This window comes from Gopherus flavomarginatus, chromosome 2, assembly GCF_025201925.1.
Source record: "Gopherus flavomarginatus isolate rGopFla2 chromosome 2, rGopFla2.mat.asm, whole genome shotgun sequence".
Taxonomy (NCBI): Eukaryota; Metazoa; Chordata; order Testudines; family Testudinidae; genus Gopherus; species Gopherus flavomarginatus.
The window spans coordinates 161500226-161517844 of NC_066618.1; the positions used below are offsets into that span (position 1 = coordinate 161500226).

The window sequence follows — 17619 nt, forward strand, 5'->3', positions numbered from 1 at the left end:
AAAATGGTCAGGGTATTTTAAAAAAGCCACAAGTGTGTGCATGTGAACATAGCCCTGGGGCCAAATGCTAGACCGGGGTCAGCAACCTATGGCACGTGTGCCAAAGATGGCATGTGAGCCAATTTTTAATGGCACGCTGCTGCCTGCCGGAGTCCCAGCAGGCAGCAGCGTGCCATTAAAAATCCTGCCCAGCCCGGCCCAGCCCGCTCTTCTTTGCCCCCCCCCCACCTCCCCGCAGGGGCAGGGGGCAGAAGCTTGGTCCTGCCGGCTCCCCTACCTCTTCCCGCGTTGTGCTGGGTTCCTGCCCCTCCTTCTCTTCTCCATCCCTCCCTCCCTGCTGGCTGATCAGCTGATGGCCCTTCCAAGGGAGGGGGTGGGAGAGGAGTGGAGTCAGCATGTGGAGGCAGAGAAGAAGTAGGGGCAGAGACTTAGGGAATGGGGTTGGAGTAGGGGCATATCCCCTCCAGCCCCCTGCCCTGACCCCCCCCCCATACACACCCAGCCCTCTGCCCTGAGCCCTGTAGCCCCGCACACACCCCAGGCTTGTGCCCCGCGCCCCGCATATCCCCTAGGCCCCTGTCCTGAACCCTGTACCCCACTCACACACACCCAGCCTTCTGCCCTGACCCCTTCTCACACACACTCAGCCCTCTGCCCTGAGTCCTGCAGCCCCACACACGCCCCAGGCCCATGCCCTAAGCCCTGCGCCCCCCTCACATACACCCAGCCCTGTGCTTGACTCCTTCACACACACACCCACGACCCTAGCCCTGACTCTGGCACCCACACACATACCCATGCCCCCCACACCCCATGCCCTGACACCTGCACCCCCCTCACATGCCCCCCCACATGCCCCCAGCCCTCTGCCCTGACTCTTGCACCCCTCTACATACCCAGCCCCCCTCCACACCCCATGCATAGCCCACATCCTGACTCTTGCACCTCCCACATCCTCACCCTGAGCACCAAACGGGAGCTTCTGCACCCCCCCACACACACATTCCCACCTGCACCCCTTGCACCAAATGGGAGCTGCCCAGGTAAGTGCCCCACACCCAAACCTCCTGCCCCAACCCTGAGTCCCCTCCCTCATTCTAGCTCCTGGCCAGACCCTGCACCCCAACCCCCAGCCTGCTCCTTCACCCCCAGCCCTGTGCTCAGTGCACTCCCACCCTCAGCTCAGTGCAGAGAGAGGAAGAGAATGGGCCAGAACCAGGGAGAAGGAGCCACTCAGCTCACTGCCTGTCTAGGGTCCCGGCCGCCGGCCCCGCACAGCCCTCTGCCAGTCTGGGGTTCTGGCTGCCAGACCTTTGCCAGCCAGGGTCCCGGCCGCAGGCCCCGCTCAGCCCGCCGCCAGCCTAGGTGAACAGAACCCCAGACCAGCAGCGGGCTGAGCGGGTCGGTGGTGTAAGATCAACATTTTAATGTAATTTTAAATGAAGCTTCTTAAACATTTTGAAAACCTTGTTTATTTTACAACAATAGTTTTGTTTATACACCGCTACGTCGATACAACGCCACCCAATATAACACGAATTTGGATATAACTCGGTAAAGCAGTGCTCCGGGGGAGTGGGGCTGCACACTCCTGTGGATCAAAGAAAGTTCAGTATAACACAGTTTCACCTGTAACGCGGTAAGATTTTTTGGCACTGAAGGACAGCATTATATCGAGGTAGAGGTGTGGAATATATTGACTTATAGAGAGAGACCTTCTAAAAAACATTAAAATGTATGACCGGCACGTGAAACCTTAAATTAGAGTGAATAAATGAAGACTCGGCACACCGCTTCTGAAAGGTTGCCGCCCCTGTGCTAGACTGACAGCCCTGGAGACTGAAGGCTTCTCTCTAGCCACATACCAAATACAGCAAAGGGCAGCTGGAGTGTGAGCTTTCCCCATGGCAGTGCTTCAGTGTGAACCTGGGGAGAGGGGAATTCCATCCCCCAGCCCATTCAGTCCTAGCATTTCTGCTGAGACTACCAAGCAGGAGGAAATCAGTAGCAATATGGGCTTTGCACTGTAGAGCCCTGTCTGCTGGCAACGTGACGGACTCACTGAACTAACTCCCAACTTTCAATAACATCTGTTCTGGTTGGGAATTGAACTTGTTACTTAGAGGTAAAAGGCTCCATGTTCTGTTACCACCCTTCTGAGCCATCCTGCCCTTACCTTCTTCAGGATCCTAAAATAAATTAAATTGTAATATCCCAAGAAAAACAGGGGCCGCTGTTCTTATTATCTGACTCATTGTCATCTCAAATTCATTTTAAATAGCGACGATTTAATTTAAGTGAAGCTGCTGCAGAGTTTGCAGTGTGGTACACCAAAAAGCCACCAAATTCATGGCCATACTGCCACAGAGTACACAGGGCATTTGATATGGGAAGGGCATGACGATTGATACATTCCCTTGACCTGTCTGGTTTTCTCTGTGCAGATCTCTTATGTTCATTCAGATTCCTGTTTATCCAGCCCTTTTAATACATGTGTTCCTTTACTTGTCTACATAGCAGCTAAATATTTAAATATTTCCCCCATGCCCATGAAACGAGGGGCCTCTGTAGCCAATCCCAGTGGGAGTCAGTCTGTTAGCTGATACATTTAAATATAATGGCAAACCCTGCGTGAAACTGACTATAAAAAGCAATCTTAGAGTAGCAGCATCTGATCTGCATGTGACCAGCTGGATGGAAGAATGACCTTGTGCTTGCTGATGACATTTTCAGGTTGCACAGGACGATACAAGGTTATTAATGCCCCAGCCCCATCTCCATAATAAGATGAATGGATGGTGGATGCAAAGAATCAGCCATACAAGGCACAGTTGCTTTTGGTGTTTGCAGGACAGGATGACTTAAGGCCCAGGGCTCTGTCCTTATGGGTGGCCTCTGTAGGCTGTTGTTCTGATTAGAGGTTGTCTTGATGGTACAGCATGTTGGGGGTGACATTGTGGGCGTTTGTGAGCACTGGACCAGCAACTTTGCCGTCACTATGGTTTGTGGTAGTCTGTGTCACCCCATGGACTCTTGGGCAGAGTGGGAAGTGTAATCAGGTGGGCACATAGTTAAGCATGAAAGACGCAGTGCCTCCGCTGCACTAACCCACTATGCATTTATGTCTATTTTTGAGTTATACCTAGCTATCGGGATCATGGTAACACCAGCTAGTATTTCGCCATCTGAGCCAGGAATATTAAATACTAATGGTCCTTGTATCCCATTCCCCAACTCTTCTGGGCTTTGTCTTTTTAGACTGTAAGTGCTTCAGAGCAAGGCCTTTGTCTCTCTACGTGTTTGCTCAGCATGTAGCACATATTGAGTGCAGCCCCAGTATAAATAAATAATATTAAACATGCACAGAGCTAAGTGGTCAGTGCTACAAAGCAAGCCTGGCTTCTGTTTCCAAGGCTAAATCCTTCGACATAGTTCATGTATCTAAATATATCAAACGCAATTAAATTCTTAAATTGGGATTTTTCTTTTTGCTCATTTACCCCTTGCTGATCATAGGTATTTCAGTACAGGTGGGTATAAAATCCCCTCACCTGTACTAGCCTGTAAGAAAGACATAACAGAAAGATAAATGTTGCCGTACTGTTGAAACTGTTTTCATGAAGGATTTGTTGGTTTTAGCCTGTAAAACTGACCATATAGTTTATGACCAGCAAGTTACCCAGTGCACTGCGGAGATACAGTGGCCAGTTTCATAGGAGCACGTTCTCTGATAGTCAACCATTTGTGTGCATGATTGAGGTCCACTGAAAGTTAGGAGGGAGGGTGGTTTCATTTTTATCACAAAGCTTCATTTCAGTTCTGTAAACCAGCTTAATATGGTCAACTGTGGGTCTTTCCTCCATGTCCTAGTTGGCTGCCTCTTCTGTCACTTTCAGCAATATTCTCTGTTGGTTTCTTACTTAAATGTTCATTAAGACATTTCTTAATTCACAAAACATTGATGCTAATATGAATATTTCTGTAGCCTGCATAATTGTTGGCACCTGGCTCCATTGCTGTGGGCAACATGGATTTTGATAGCATGGTGCTACTACTCCTTCAGCTGGGGCACAGAGCTCCCATCCTGGATGTGCTGCTGGTGGGACTTACAATGACTAAGGCTATGGCTTAACAGCACATCCGGACAGTTTATGACAATAGGAGAGGGACGGGAGTGGGGTGGGGAGACTTCAGCTTTCTACCCAGGTTGTGGTTAGTATTTGCATAGTGCTTTTCACGTTCAGATTGCTGTCCAAAGCACAGGAGCTTTTGGGGACCCGTCAGCAGGTATTTTTGTGTGTGTCTACATTATAAAAAACCTATTCTCGTGCTATTGCTTCAGAGAGATTTCATCAAGTTTAGCCTAAAACCGGAGATCTGAATCATTACCCTTATCTTATGGATGGGGAAAGCTGAGACAGGGCAGTTGGGACCTGTCAGAGGGAATGAGTGTTAGAGCTAGGATTACAACAGTGACTCCCAGACTAATAAACCTCACGCCCTCTCTCCAATGGTGAAAGCAGCCAAGGGGACAGAAGAAAAGCGAGAGATGTCTCTGAGTGTAGAAGGAGATCTCCTTAACTCTGTTGACAGCTGACCCAAAGGCGGCTGATATTATATTAAATGTGGACTGGCACTGAGGAGCAGAAGTAAGGGAGATTTTGGGGCATGGGTGTAGTTTGGGGAGGGACAGGAGAGTGTTGCTTCCCTCCCCCCCCCAAAAAAAAATGCAAGCCTTGGGCAGCCACGATATTTCTCTTCCCTGCAGGGGCGGCTCCAGGCCCCAGCACACCAAGCACGTGCTTGGGGTGGAAAGCCGCGGGGGGTGCTCTGCCGGTGCTGCAAGGGTGGCAGGCAGGCTGCCTTCGGCGGCTTGTCTGCAGGAGGTCCGCCGAAGCTGCGGGACCAGCGGACCCTCCGCAGGCAAACCACCGGAGGCAGCCTGTCTGCCGTGCTTGGGGTGGCAAAATCCCTAGAGCCGCCCTCACCTCCCTCCCCTCTGCTACGCGCAGCCACATTGGCCTGACTGGAGCTGCCGCCCAAATATAGAAGTCAAATTACACCTATGGTTTTGGGTAGAGTCAGGGCTATAAGGGGAAGGAAGTGAGGAAGAGGAAAGGTGACAGTGATCAGAAGATGAAGCAACTCAATAAGGCATAGACACAGCCTGGCATTACCAATAATTCCTTTTATTTCACCTTACTTTACCTAGGTGAGGTAGCAGAAGTGAGCCTTCAGAAGGGATTTAAATCATGCAAGTGGCTTGTCCAGCAGACTCAGGGAGGGGGTGCCAAATATAAGGGGCAGCATGGAAAAAGGTGAGGAATCAACTGTGGGAGGAGGATCCCGAGATTGACATCACTGGTAAAATCAGGGAGGCTGGGAGGGAATATAAAAGGAGATAACGTTCAAGTTGTAGGCAGGGGCTGTGTGAGATAAAACCTTAATGGCAGGATGTGTGAATTTTCTCTTCAGTACAGTGTTGATCCAGCCAAGTGCCTCATACAGAGGACGTGTCATGGTGACGCAATGGACTAGAGATGGTTGCGACAGTAGCATTTTAGATGGACTGCAGAGGATTCAGGTTCACAAAATGCTTAGAATTTGATCTATTATATGTGAGAGGTAAACGCGGTACTAAATTTCCGCAGAACAAATGTGGTAATGATAAGAGAGATGGTGCACAGTGTTAGCTGGAACTCAGTGTTAAAGAAACACTGATAAGGGAAATTCAGAGTTAAAAATTCCCTTGCCCTAGATTAATACTGTAGATTATTAATCCTGAAAAATGTTCACAGTCTCATTTACTTCCTGTCACTGGTATTTCCTTATGTTTTGCAATTCACTTAGTCAAGACAGTGAAACTAGACACAGTCAATTTCACAGAAAGTCACTGTCCCTTTTTAATTCTCAAGTTTGTTATCATTGGGTTCGCAACTAGGCAGGACAATATTTAAAGAGCCACCATCCACTTAAAACTTTCACCTCTGGCTGAACGTTGTTGTTTGAAGCTGGTGTTGTTGCAAATAATACCTCGGGTGATTAGAAATTAATTAGATGAGTGGGGGAATAGTATTTTTCTCTCCTCTGTCAGTTTGTGTGTTTTATGTGTTTAACAGCACATTGTGTAGGGTCAGTTTCTTTATTCCCCCCTTGTGTACACAGCCAGCTTCCCACATTGTTGTGTGGCTCTGTAACACAACAGCAGCAGGAGAGAAAAAACATTTTAAAAAATAAGAAAATATGACTGTAAAATCACCAGTCTCTGGAGGAGGGCTGGGAGACAAATGTGGGGCCTCTTAACTACTTCTAACGAGGTGTGTGAAATTGACTAGATTTTAAGTAGTTGATGTATGTTTAAATTTAAAAAAAGCACTTGACATGGGAACATAAGACTGGAAAGGGCCTTCTTGGATCCACTCCCTTGTTATTGCAGGCCACTGCCTAATTTATATTAACAAAATAATGATTGTAATACTAACTTCCCCTTTTAGTAGCACTATCCATCAGTCAGTTAGTTCAGTCTCACAATGTCCATAGAAGTTTATAATAAACACATTTCTATCTGGACTAGGCTTTGTTTCACTCCTTGTTTTGATTAACAGATTCTAAATTCTGGATCTAAACTAAGTTGACCGTATCCCTCTCGGAAAGGGAAAGCAGGGCAGTCCCTTTGTAATTAACGAGTAAGGGCAGCCCAGTAAAAGGAGTGGTGTGTCTTTAAACCCACACAGTGCAGGGTTCGTGTTAGCAAAAGGACTCAGGGGACAGAGAGATGAGCGGGAGTTGGGAGTGTGGATTGCATCACACTCACTCTAGTGGGAAATGCCACAAAAGCTACCGGGAATATCTTTTCCATAACCAATGTTTTTGTGAGTATTGAGCACCTAGACAAACCCCCATTGTTCTTCCGTGCTCTGTGCAGGAAGTAGGATAGGTGTGAGCAAATTATTGTTCACATTAGGAAGTTGCAAAATGGAGCTCTTCCACATGCACAAAAGAGGGGATGAGGGTTTCTTTTTGTTTCATCAGTTGCAGCCTAATCCTGCAAGATGTTTCAGTCCTGTGGAATCATTGGAGATTCTCAGCACCTCACAGGATTGTGCCTTGAATGCTAGCCAGCACAAGTCAGGAGAGAGAAAAGGATGCCCTATGATTTCTTTCCTGTTCCTCTTTTTGTCTTGGCAACCCTCCTCCTCCTCGGTCATGAACTAGTGCTTGTGTCCCAAGAAGACTGGCTAATGATCCCATGCCCTGGTTTAGGAGCAACATGTGGCTCATATAATCTTTCAAAGCAGTGAAGAAACTGCAAGGCAGTGCCAGGGCCACTGGGATCCCTCAGGACTAGCTCCTTTGTGGCCCCAGGCCTTTGTTCATGCTTTTCTCTTCCCTCAGGGAAATGCTGATGACTGTCTCTGTCTCCCTTAGTATTAGGGATCTCCCTTCTTGGGCTGCGTTAATAGCAGTCTCTTGGCTAAGGAGAGCCCAGTTTCCAGTTGACGAGAGAGGAGAGAAGGGACAGCTACGTGTTGCTGAACCATTCTGCTCATTGCTGGACCAGCAGCTCTTATCTTTCTCCTTCCCCTGTATCTTTCATAGCGTCATAGACATTAGTTCATACTCACTCCAGCGGCCAGTGCAAAAATGTTCCATACTAGCATTTTTCCCTGTCTAATTTTAAATATCCTGAGCTCTGGTGCTTCCACCCCATTCCTTGGGAGGCTATGCCAGATCTTGTAGCTTTCACTGTTAAGAAATGTTTACTGATATTCAGCCTACATTTCCAGTTGTCCAGTACTGTTCCCTTACTTCTAGTCAGACCCCCTTGCAACTCCCCATAGAATTCCTCTCCCCACTTAATGTTGGCATCTTACAGATGTTTGCAGGCCGTTAACATGAAATACATTTTAGACACTAAAGCCATAGGACCCATGATGCATCTGCTGGAAGCTCCAAGAGGATAAATATGGTCTGTAGTGTAACCTCGTGTCTTGTTTTGTGGAAAGACTTGTGGAGATTATGGACCTGATCCGATTCCTATTAAAGTAATTGGGGGTTGGATCGGGCCATAAGGACACTTGCCCAGCCTCTGCCTCTGCCCTACCAGTAATCTGAGGACAGGTGTTAACGCCCACTCCTAGTGTCATATAGAATTCTGCCTGAGCACCTTGAATTAACAGGTTCTTAGCTGGGAGTTTGGCCAAGTAGATATGTCTCTAAGATGAGTCCAGCCAGGCCACAGCATTCACGGGGCTTTATTCTTTGAACTCCTGCAGGTTCAGCAGCGTGTTCCCCAGCCTGAACATGGCAGTGAAGAGACGTGAGCAGACTCTGCAAGACTACAAGCGGCTGCAGTCCAAGGTGGAAAAATACGAAGAGAAGGAGAAGACCGGCCCCATCCTGGCCAAGCTACACCAGGTACAGAGCTGGGAGATGGGTGCTTACTGCTGGGGTTGAAAAGCTCTGGAGAGAATGTTAGGGCACCCCCTGTGTGCAGGGTGACACACTACAATTTCCCTTACGTATGTTTCATCCTGACATGCCAAGTATCGTTGAAAGGTGTAAGTGCGAGTTATTTAGCACAGTAACTGGGAATAGTGTGATGAAATTAAGACATAGAAAATCTAGGCACCGAAGATCTATTAGGCTATGGAATAGACTCACAAGGGAAATGATCAGAACACCATGCTTGGGGCATTTAAAACTAGACAGGGGAAATCCCTTGTAAATGTACACGTGGGTACAATCTTGCCTCAGCAAGGAAATGGACTGAATGATCTTTTGTCTTTCAGTATCTAAGGGCTTGTCTACATCACAAAGTTGCAGCGCTGGTGAGGGGGTTACAGCGCTGCAACTTAGGAGGTGTACACATCTGCAGGGCATCACCAGCGCTGCAACTCCCTGTTTGCAGCGCTGGCCGTACTCTCGTTTTGTCTCGGGTGTAGAGGATCCAGCGCTGGTGATCCAGCGCTGGTAATCAAGTGTAGACACTTACCAGCGCTTTTCTTGACCTCCGTGGAATAAGCAGGTATCCCAGCATACCTGAGGAAGCCTCTGGTAATCAAGCTGGTCTCCTTCCCCGGTTTGCTCTCGCGTTCCCCGAACCCCGGAGCAAGCAGGTCTCCTTCCCTGCGGTTTGCTGGGTGGTTCCGGGAACGCGAGACCAAACCGCGGCGAAGCTGGTCTCCTTCCCCGGTTTGCTCTCGCGTTCCCCGAACCCCGGAGCAAGCAGGTCTCCTTCCCTGCGGTTTACTAGGTGGTTCGGGGAACGCGAGAGCAAACCGCGGCGAAGCTGGTCTCCTTCCCCGGTTTGCTCTCGCGTTCCCCGAACCCCCCTGCAAACCGCAGGGAAGGAGACCTGCTTGCTCGGGGGTTCGGGGAACGCGAGAGCAAACCGCGGGCAAGCTGGTCTCCTTCCCCGGTTTGCTCTCGCGTTCCCCGAACCCCGGAGCAAGCAGGTCTCCTTCCCTGCGGTTTGCTGGGTGGTTCCGGGAACGCGAGAGCAAACCGCGGCGAAGCTGGTCTCCTTCCCCGGTTTGCTCTCGCGTTCCCCGAACCCCCCTTGAAGCCGCCCAACAGCGCTGCAGTGTGGCCACATCTAACACCACTTGCAGCGCTGGTTGCTGTAAGTGTGGCCACTCTGCAGCGCTGGCCCTATACAGCTGTACTAATACAGCTGTAACAACCAGCGCTGCAAAATTGTAGATGTAGACATACCCTGAGTTCTGTATCTAAATTCCCTAAAGTATAGGCTAATTTATTCAGTGTTTCGGGTTAATGTGCCATTATTTTTTCAATATTAAATTGACATGTGCAATGCTTGGTAAATCCAGGTAAATTAAGAGCACTCAGTCTGAGACCAAACAGAACGTCTTTTCCAAACAAGAACTGGAGATAACTGTAAGAGCACATTAGGAGACAGCATTCCCCTGAACTTCAGAATTTGACTAAACAGCTATAAAAAAAATCATAAAATTCTACACATTTGCCACCTGATACAAAGCTTAGTCTCACAAAATTGCAATAACTCGTTAACATGAAACCTCACCAAATTCTTACGTCTTTCTGAAATTTGAGCAAAGTTGTTGGGTTTTGTGTTTTGTTTTTACTAAATCTTCACCGGCATTCCCAGCAAAATCTGTCATTTCTATAAAACATTTGCTTGAAACCTTTAAGGAATAGTCGCTTCATCAGAGTGAAAGAACACACCGTTTTGATCACTTTCCCTCCAAAAATTAAGTATTGTGTTAAAGAACAGCCCTATCAGCATTAACAAAAGAGAATTCAGACTTCATAGTAAGCAGCTTATGTTGCTCAGCCTCAGTGACTAAAGCTATGGCTGGAAAAATGAGAGTTCTTTTGTCCTGGTGATTAAGTCGGTTTTATTTTTTTCCTAATGAACTTCTGGTATGACCTAAATTTTTCCCCCATGAAAATCTGAAATAAATAATCAAAAGTCTGAGCTTGGACACCTGGGATAGCCAGAGCTGCTGTGGGAGAGGACCTAAAGCCAGGCTATTCAAGAGAGATCCAGATATTTGGTAAAGAGTTAGTATAGTCTCATAAATTATTTCCATCCGGCCTAAAATATAAATTGGGCTGTTTACCCAAGCCCTCAATTTTTGGATGCAGGAAGCTTCCTGAATTAACCCTCCTTTACGTGAGTTGGAACACTCTCAGCCTCAGTTTGAGTAGCTGGATTGGTGTCAGACAATGCATTTGCCCCTTTCGAGCCTGGTGTCATTTTAAGACCTTACTAGCCGGAAGTTATGCCTGCTCCATATCCCTAGCGTACTTTCCCAACAAACGCCCGGAACCTGTCTTAACACCAATCTGTCCATAGGATTAGACACCGCCAGAGCAGGACCAGCATGTGGAATCTCACTGCTAGCCCACACCCCCTCCCTTTGGAATTGCACCAGGATTAAGTGGCAGACTTGAACTTGTCTAATGTTTCAGCACCCACCCCCTCCTGCCCTTTTCCACACCTTCTGAGAGACATTTCCCTTTCTCCCCACGCTTCTGTTTAAAGATCGCCAATAGGACTCTCCAAACTGAAGGTCACAGGCAAAGTGCAAAGACAGGAGAGACTCCCCTGGGGTTGACCCGGCAAATTCTCCGAGGGCATAGGGTTAGGGGAGCAAACCCTGAGGACGGACAGAAGACCATCAGAGTCTTGGCATCAGCCCAGCGGCGCTAGCAGGTCCAAGATCCAAGCCTTAGTTCAGCTTGGAGTCTCCCCTATTCACCTTTACTTCCAGCAGCATAGCAAAGTTGCTTTGCTGGCCAAGTCACACCCCCTCTCTGAATATGGGGTCATAGCACCGGCATGGGCCCCTAGTATGGCGTGGGCTGTAGGGTCCTTCAGAACTTTTCACAGTTATCCCAGCAAGAGAGAGATCTGCCAATGTCCTAGCAAGACACCACCTGACCACAGGGCTGCAGGCAACAGATAAACTATGGTGCTTGCTAACATTGTCCTTGAGCTGCTAGTTAGAGGATCTTGTATCACATTCCGGGTTTGCTCTGTAGAGCTGTTTGGTTTCAGACCACAAGCTCTTCTGAGGGCCCCGGTGTATAGCCTTCATTTCTCTTTGAGGCAGGAGAAGGAACGATTTTATTGTGCCTTCCAGCAGGTCATCTGTACCTTGCTGCTCATAGAAAAGCAACTTTGATGCATATTTATAATACCACATAGAGGAAACTGGCTAAGGAAAGCTCTTAATGTTTGGTGCCCACTCACTGAGTCAGTTCGTGCATGTGGCAGATACAAGCAGCTTGCCACGGTGGTGTTAGAGTCCTTATTGCCTTTCAGTGACCTACCTGTGGATCTCTTTATGGAAGAGATCCAGTCATCTCCCAAACCCACAGGTTGGTCCTCAGAATATTCCCTTATCGAAAACGCTAAATGTTCTTGGGCCCTAGTACGAAAAACCATTGTTCTAAGCCAGCTTCCTGGAAGTTCATACATCGGTTTGTTTTGGGAAGGGGGATTTTTAAGGTAGCTGAGCAACCCCCTCTCATTCCCCAGGCCCGTGAGGAGCTGAGGCCAGTGAAGGAAGACTTTGAAGCCAAAAACAAGCAGCTTCTGGAAGAGATGCCCAAGTTCTACAGCAGCCGCATCGACTACTTCGAGCCCAGCTTTGAATCATTGATCCGTGCTCAGGTGAGACCCATAGTGAAACCTCTCGCCCTGCACTGGCTGCCCTTATGTCAATGTCCATTATCTTGAGCACCTCTCTGGAGCACAGACTCTTTCAGATGTTATTTAGGTGAACGGTTAATCTCACCAGCATATGAGTCACTAAGACTAACACACTATCCAATTGAATAGATATTGATCCCATCGACTTCGCTGTCTTCATGCTACATCTCTCCTGGGGTTTGCAATAATCCCTTAAAATGCTGGGATGTATGAACGCAGGGAAAGAAAGTCACAGTTGAACAGCATCAATCCTGAACTTTGGGGTTATCATGGAAGCTATAGTTGGGCACTATAGGTTGCCTGACCCGTTATCTGGCAGAAGATCAAGTTGGGTTCTATGGTAGCTGAATGCCATGCAGGAAGAATGGCATGAAGTGAACTTTGCGCCCTTTCTGCGTCATAAAGTGTTGCCCGGATCTAAGCTATGTAGAAAACAAGGACTGGGAACTAGGCAGTGACTTAATACCTTAATCCTTTATGATCACCACTCAGGATCCCAAATGCAGAGGGCCAGGGTATTCAGATCAGCGAGCCACCCAGCCCCACAATCTCACCTGTTTCGGGAGGGGCCACTCTGCTCATTGACTTGAATGGGATTGTAGGATGGGGCCCTAAATAAACATCATGAATATTTTGCTCAGGATCTTCTGCTGAAGCAAAGCACAGGGTTTTGTGTTTTCCGCTGCCCAATCTCTCTGTTGGCACAAATGATAGAGAATGGGAATCTCAGTTTTGGCCCGTGTTGGGACATAGTGCAGGGCAGGCTGTAATATAGATTAGTTTGGGGGGGGTTGGAATGTCATAACTCAAATCCCTCCCTTTCCCCTGGGGATTCATGTGATCAGTAGCCAAAAGAATGTGATATAGTTTGATTCAGGGACGTGTTCATGTGAGCCCCTGTGGACAAGGTCCTTCCCCCACCTCCTTTATGAGGAAGGGCCGTAAATCTTTGCCCAAACTTGCAGGTCCTCCTCTTGTGGAGAGAGGGAATGAGGAAGGTGAGAAGCATCCTAGGTTTCCTCTCTGCAGAGGCTTCTCCCCTTGGAGCTGGCCAGCCCAATGGGGCAGAACAAACCTCTTTCCTTTCTGAGCAGGCATACAAGTTCGCAAGGTGTGACTCGGGATAGCGGAGACAAGTGTGGATGATTGGCAGGCTAAACGCACACCAGGCATCAGTCAGGGTGATGAGTATCTTAGACTGCCATGTTCACACTCCCCTAGACCTAGCTACGCCCACTTACCAATGCTTTGGGAAAGTGAAATTGGTGTAACTTACACAGATCTGGAGGAAGGTGTGAGCTAAATGCGGGGAAGGCCTGCCATAAGGTACACCTTCCCACTCTCTCCTGTTGGTTGCGTTTGCTGCCAGTTTTCTCTATGACATCGATTTTAAGGCCAGAAGGGACCGTTATCATCGGTTAAACTGACATCCTAGAGGTCATAGAGCGTGGGGGAAACTGACATGCATCCGCACAGGTTCATCATTGTAGGTACTTCCTGGGATTTGAACTTGTGATTTTTGGCGTCCCAGAGAAGCACTGTGCCCCTGGACTACCGTGCCAGTTGCTACGGTAGACTCAGTGGGCCAGAGACAGAGCTGATGTGTAAGGTAGTAGTAACAGTCCAAATAAGCAATTCTAGAGGCAGAGTAAGAGGCATGTTAAGGGGACTGGAGAAGGTGTAAATAACATCAGTTCAGACCTCTGCACTTGGGCTTCTGCAAACCCGAAAGCAACTTGCCCTCAGACTGATTCACCCTAAGGTCCCTCTGCTAGAGACCAGCGATGCTGTTTTGTCTCAGTCATGCTGGAGGAGAGGGCTCCAAGCGTCAGGGCTGAAATGACGAGGCTCCCCAGAGCCACAGCAGGGTTGACGGGGCCCTTCTAACAGCCCAGACAGTTCTCTGCAGTGGATCTTTTGGTTGAGGCCTTGAAACCCAGAGTGGTGTCTGCTTTACATATACATGAACGATCCTCTCGCAGTTTCCTAAGGGCGGGGCCTTGCCCTGCTGTCTTTGGCCTATGTTTCCCTTACTCCTGTTGGGCTTTGTGCCAGTTGGCTGCTGCCCTCTGCTCTTAAGGTGGTTGTGTTGGGTGCCTGTGCTCTGTGAGGCGCTCTGAGGAATGAAAGAGCTTATACGAAACCAAACAGTTCCTGTGCCTTCTCCTCCCCAACCTCAAGAACACGTGATCCTGGTGTGAAACAATTTTGAAACTTCGAGGTGCCCAACACAAACCCAGGTTGCTCCTGTGCTGGCACTTGTGTGCCCCAGCCGCCTCTGTCTGTCTGTGACTCTGACATGGACTTGCTTGCCAGACCCTCTGCTAGAACCCTTTCCATGATGATTTTTTTGTTTGCCAGTTGCTCTTGCCCATGAAGCTAGAGCCAACCCAGCTCCGCCTCTGCTGGGTTTGACACTTCTTGGGAGGTGGGTGGGGAGGAGGAAACCATTCACCTTTGGAGGGGAGTGAGGTGTCAGTCCTGCTCTGCATCCCCCTGAGCGTAAGCCCATGGTAGCAGAGCTCCGGGAGGGCCCAGCTATAAAGGAGCAACCAGGTTGAAAGCCAAGACTAAGCTGTTGGTTCTTGCTGCACATCGGTGTTGGCAATCTAGTGACAGTGCTGGCTGGGCAGGCAGTTGCATGCTCCCAAGCTTGCTCTTTTCCCTTGCTTTGGCTGGCAGCTGGGACTGCAGGACCTAGCAGATCTCTTTCCCTTCTCCAGAGGCCATTAATACATGGGTCTGTTCCATGTCTGTGCAAAGATTCCTCAGTTGTCTAGTGCTCACATGCCTTTTTCTTTTGCCCCTTTCCTGAGGTTGCTTGGAGGGGTGATTTATTCCCTTCCTGCCTCACAAAGAGGCACCTCTAGGAGCTCGCCAAGAAATCTGGGACTGTCCCTGGGTTCTTACAGTCACTCCCTTTGCTGGGGCAGGGGTGGAGGGGTAGCAGCAGCTCTGACTGAGTCATTCGCGGCCGCCCTTCCGTAGCACCCTCCGTCTCAAAGCACTTCACACACATGCAGGAGGTGAGCAGTATTTCCCCACTTTGCAGATCAGTAATCTGATCTGCCCAAGGCAACATAATGAGTCAGTGCTGAGCCAGGAATCCAACTCACTGCTGTGACCACTGAACTGCAGCATCCCTGTTGGGGCCATTAAGGCAGAGGCTTGCAAGTAGTTTTCCTCCCAGCCTGTAATGGGGCCTAGGGCTGGCGAGAGCATCCCTTTTTCGGACCCTGTTTGCGTGCCGAATGGGCATGAGCTCGTGCTCAAAGGCATGTGAACGGTAATGGGCTGCTCTGCCACCCCTGGCCAGCCCATTCATCCTATTTATCTTTGCAGGGTTTCAAGTTAGTCAGTGGAATTTCTATTTTAGTTCTCATCTATGGAATAGTAGTGATCATTTCAGAGACTGGGAGGGAGGGCACAGCTGACACTGGGGGCAGATGCCATCGTTTTCTGAATGAAACTAGAACCAGCAGCAGTTTCACCTCCCAAGCATTAGCTGCTGATGGGACACACTGTACAGGTTAATTTACAAGAGGGACTTATGGCACTGGACTCAGGGCTCCAGAGCTCTGAATAGCTGTGTAGATGTTCCTGCTTGGGCTGGAGCCCAGGCTCTTGACCCGGGCTCAAGAGCTTGCTGCTGAAGGTTTCTCTTTGCAGTGTAGATGTACCCACAGCGGGCTGTTCCTCCAAAGGGGAGCACTGCTCCTACTCACAGCACCCCATAAATATGGACTTATGGCTAAGCCTCCTCTAGCACATTGGGAAAGACCTGTGCCCTCTGGCACACCCTAAGCAGCTCCAGAAAAGTAACTTTGGACCTAACTAGACCCGCCGGGGGGGGGGGGCACCAGGGGTTTGGGTTCCTATGGCACAACTTGAACTCAGCCCTCCTGTGCCAAGGGGATTGTGTTAGAAACAAAATGGGGCTTTGATCATGGATACAGCCTCATTTGAGCATCAGCATTATCGAGTTTGGGTTTTGAGGGGGAGGGTGTTTAACAGCTACAATTCATCAACCAGCAGGAGGAGGCCACAGAACCTTGTTTTATGTAGGACCTACATAAATATGCCCTGTTGTCATTGCTATTTCTCAGCAAGAGAGGTAGAACTGAAAGCAGTGAGACATTAGTGATAAGCCTGGTCTAGCAGAACAGACAAGAGGAATTAGGAGCCTTTGTCTTTGAAGATAGTCTGAGAATAGATTCCGTCAAAATCTATCTAGAGCTAGAAAAAAACAGAAAAGCTAGAGGCTTACGCAGTAGTGGGGGAGAGGTGCAGAGAGAAAAGGAACATTTGATGTAGGGTGGTTGTTTTTCAGGGAAACCTGGCGGCACAGCATTGTCAGCCTGTGAAGCATCCTGCAGCACCAGGGCTCTAGATAGCTAACAACCGCGCTATTGTGATGCAACAGACAATGTGATATTGTCTTGGTTCATGTTTGAACACTGCAAGTAGGAGCATGAATCCAACACAGGACAACCCTGCCATGTGTGACACTTGAGCAGCTAAAGCGGTGGAGTAATGACTTCATTGAGAGATTAGTAGATGCCAGGTCCTTTGTGACATTAGTGAACATGCTCATGCCTGTATTTTAGCTGGTGGCCTATGTAACATGAGCTGATGGTTCTGTCTCCTCAACTGCCTGCTAGACAGACACACACACTGGCAGAGCTGTTTAGCCTCTATATGCAGTAAATTGTCACAGCAGGCTTCTTTGGGAGGGGCAGCCTTTTAGTTGCTATTGTCTAGGAAAAGGAATTGATTTTGCTCAGTTCTTCCCAGGCTTCCTGGCAATCTTCATTAATGGGGCATTGCTTGGTTGGAGTGTGGAGCCCCCTAGTGGATTTTTAAACAACTGCCCGCTCTGCTTGTGGGCACAGGGTAAACCAGCAAGCCTACTGACTGCCAAAACAAACAGGCTCTTCAGAGTAGGGGGAGACCATCTCCATGGAGACAGATACACACAGAGGAGTCACATCCCTGTGCAGGTGTTCACTGCAACCACCTGGAAAAGGACAGTAAAGCATGGAGGAAAGACTTATGTAAGGCTGACACAGTCTCTTTCCAGGTTGTGTACTACACTGAAATGCACAAGATCTTCGGAGACCTGACAGAGCAGATTGATGAGCCAGGCCTCACAGATGAGCAGAGGGAGAAAGAGAATGAAGCCAAGCTGAGTGAGCTCCGGGCCCTGTCCATTGTGGCTGATGACTGACCGCCCTCATCACGCACAGGGTGGAGGTGGAAACTGACTGACGACTCTAGGTTTCAAGAGCAAGAAAAGCGGAAACTATTTCTGGCTACCTCATGCAATGGGCCTGGTGGTCTTCAGCCAAGGCCAGATCATGGACTTATACTACTTTTAGATATCTAAGAAATAACAATACTAATAAAGATGCCCT

The 17619-nt window shown here is 48.7% G+C and overlaps 1 protein-coding gene across 2 annotated transcripts in view; it reads left to right on the forward strand.

Annotated features, from left to right (window-relative positions):
* BIN3 (bridging integrator 3) overlaps window positions 1-17567 on the forward strand; it is a 59687-nt gene extending 42120 nt beyond the window's left edge. For both annotated transcript variants that reach the window (XM_050940273.1, XM_050940271.1), the window contains 3 exons: window positions 8277-8418; window positions 12032-12166; window positions 17286-17567. In XM_050940273.1, coding sequence (XP_050796230.1) covers window positions 8277-8418; window positions 12032-12166; window positions 17286-17432 — 424 coding nt within the window. In that variant the 3' untranslated portion in view covers window positions 17433-17567. The remainder of the gene's footprint in view (window positions 1-8276; window positions 8419-12031; window positions 12167-17285) is intronic.
* The last annotated feature ends 52 nt before the right edge of the window (window positions 17568-17619 follow it).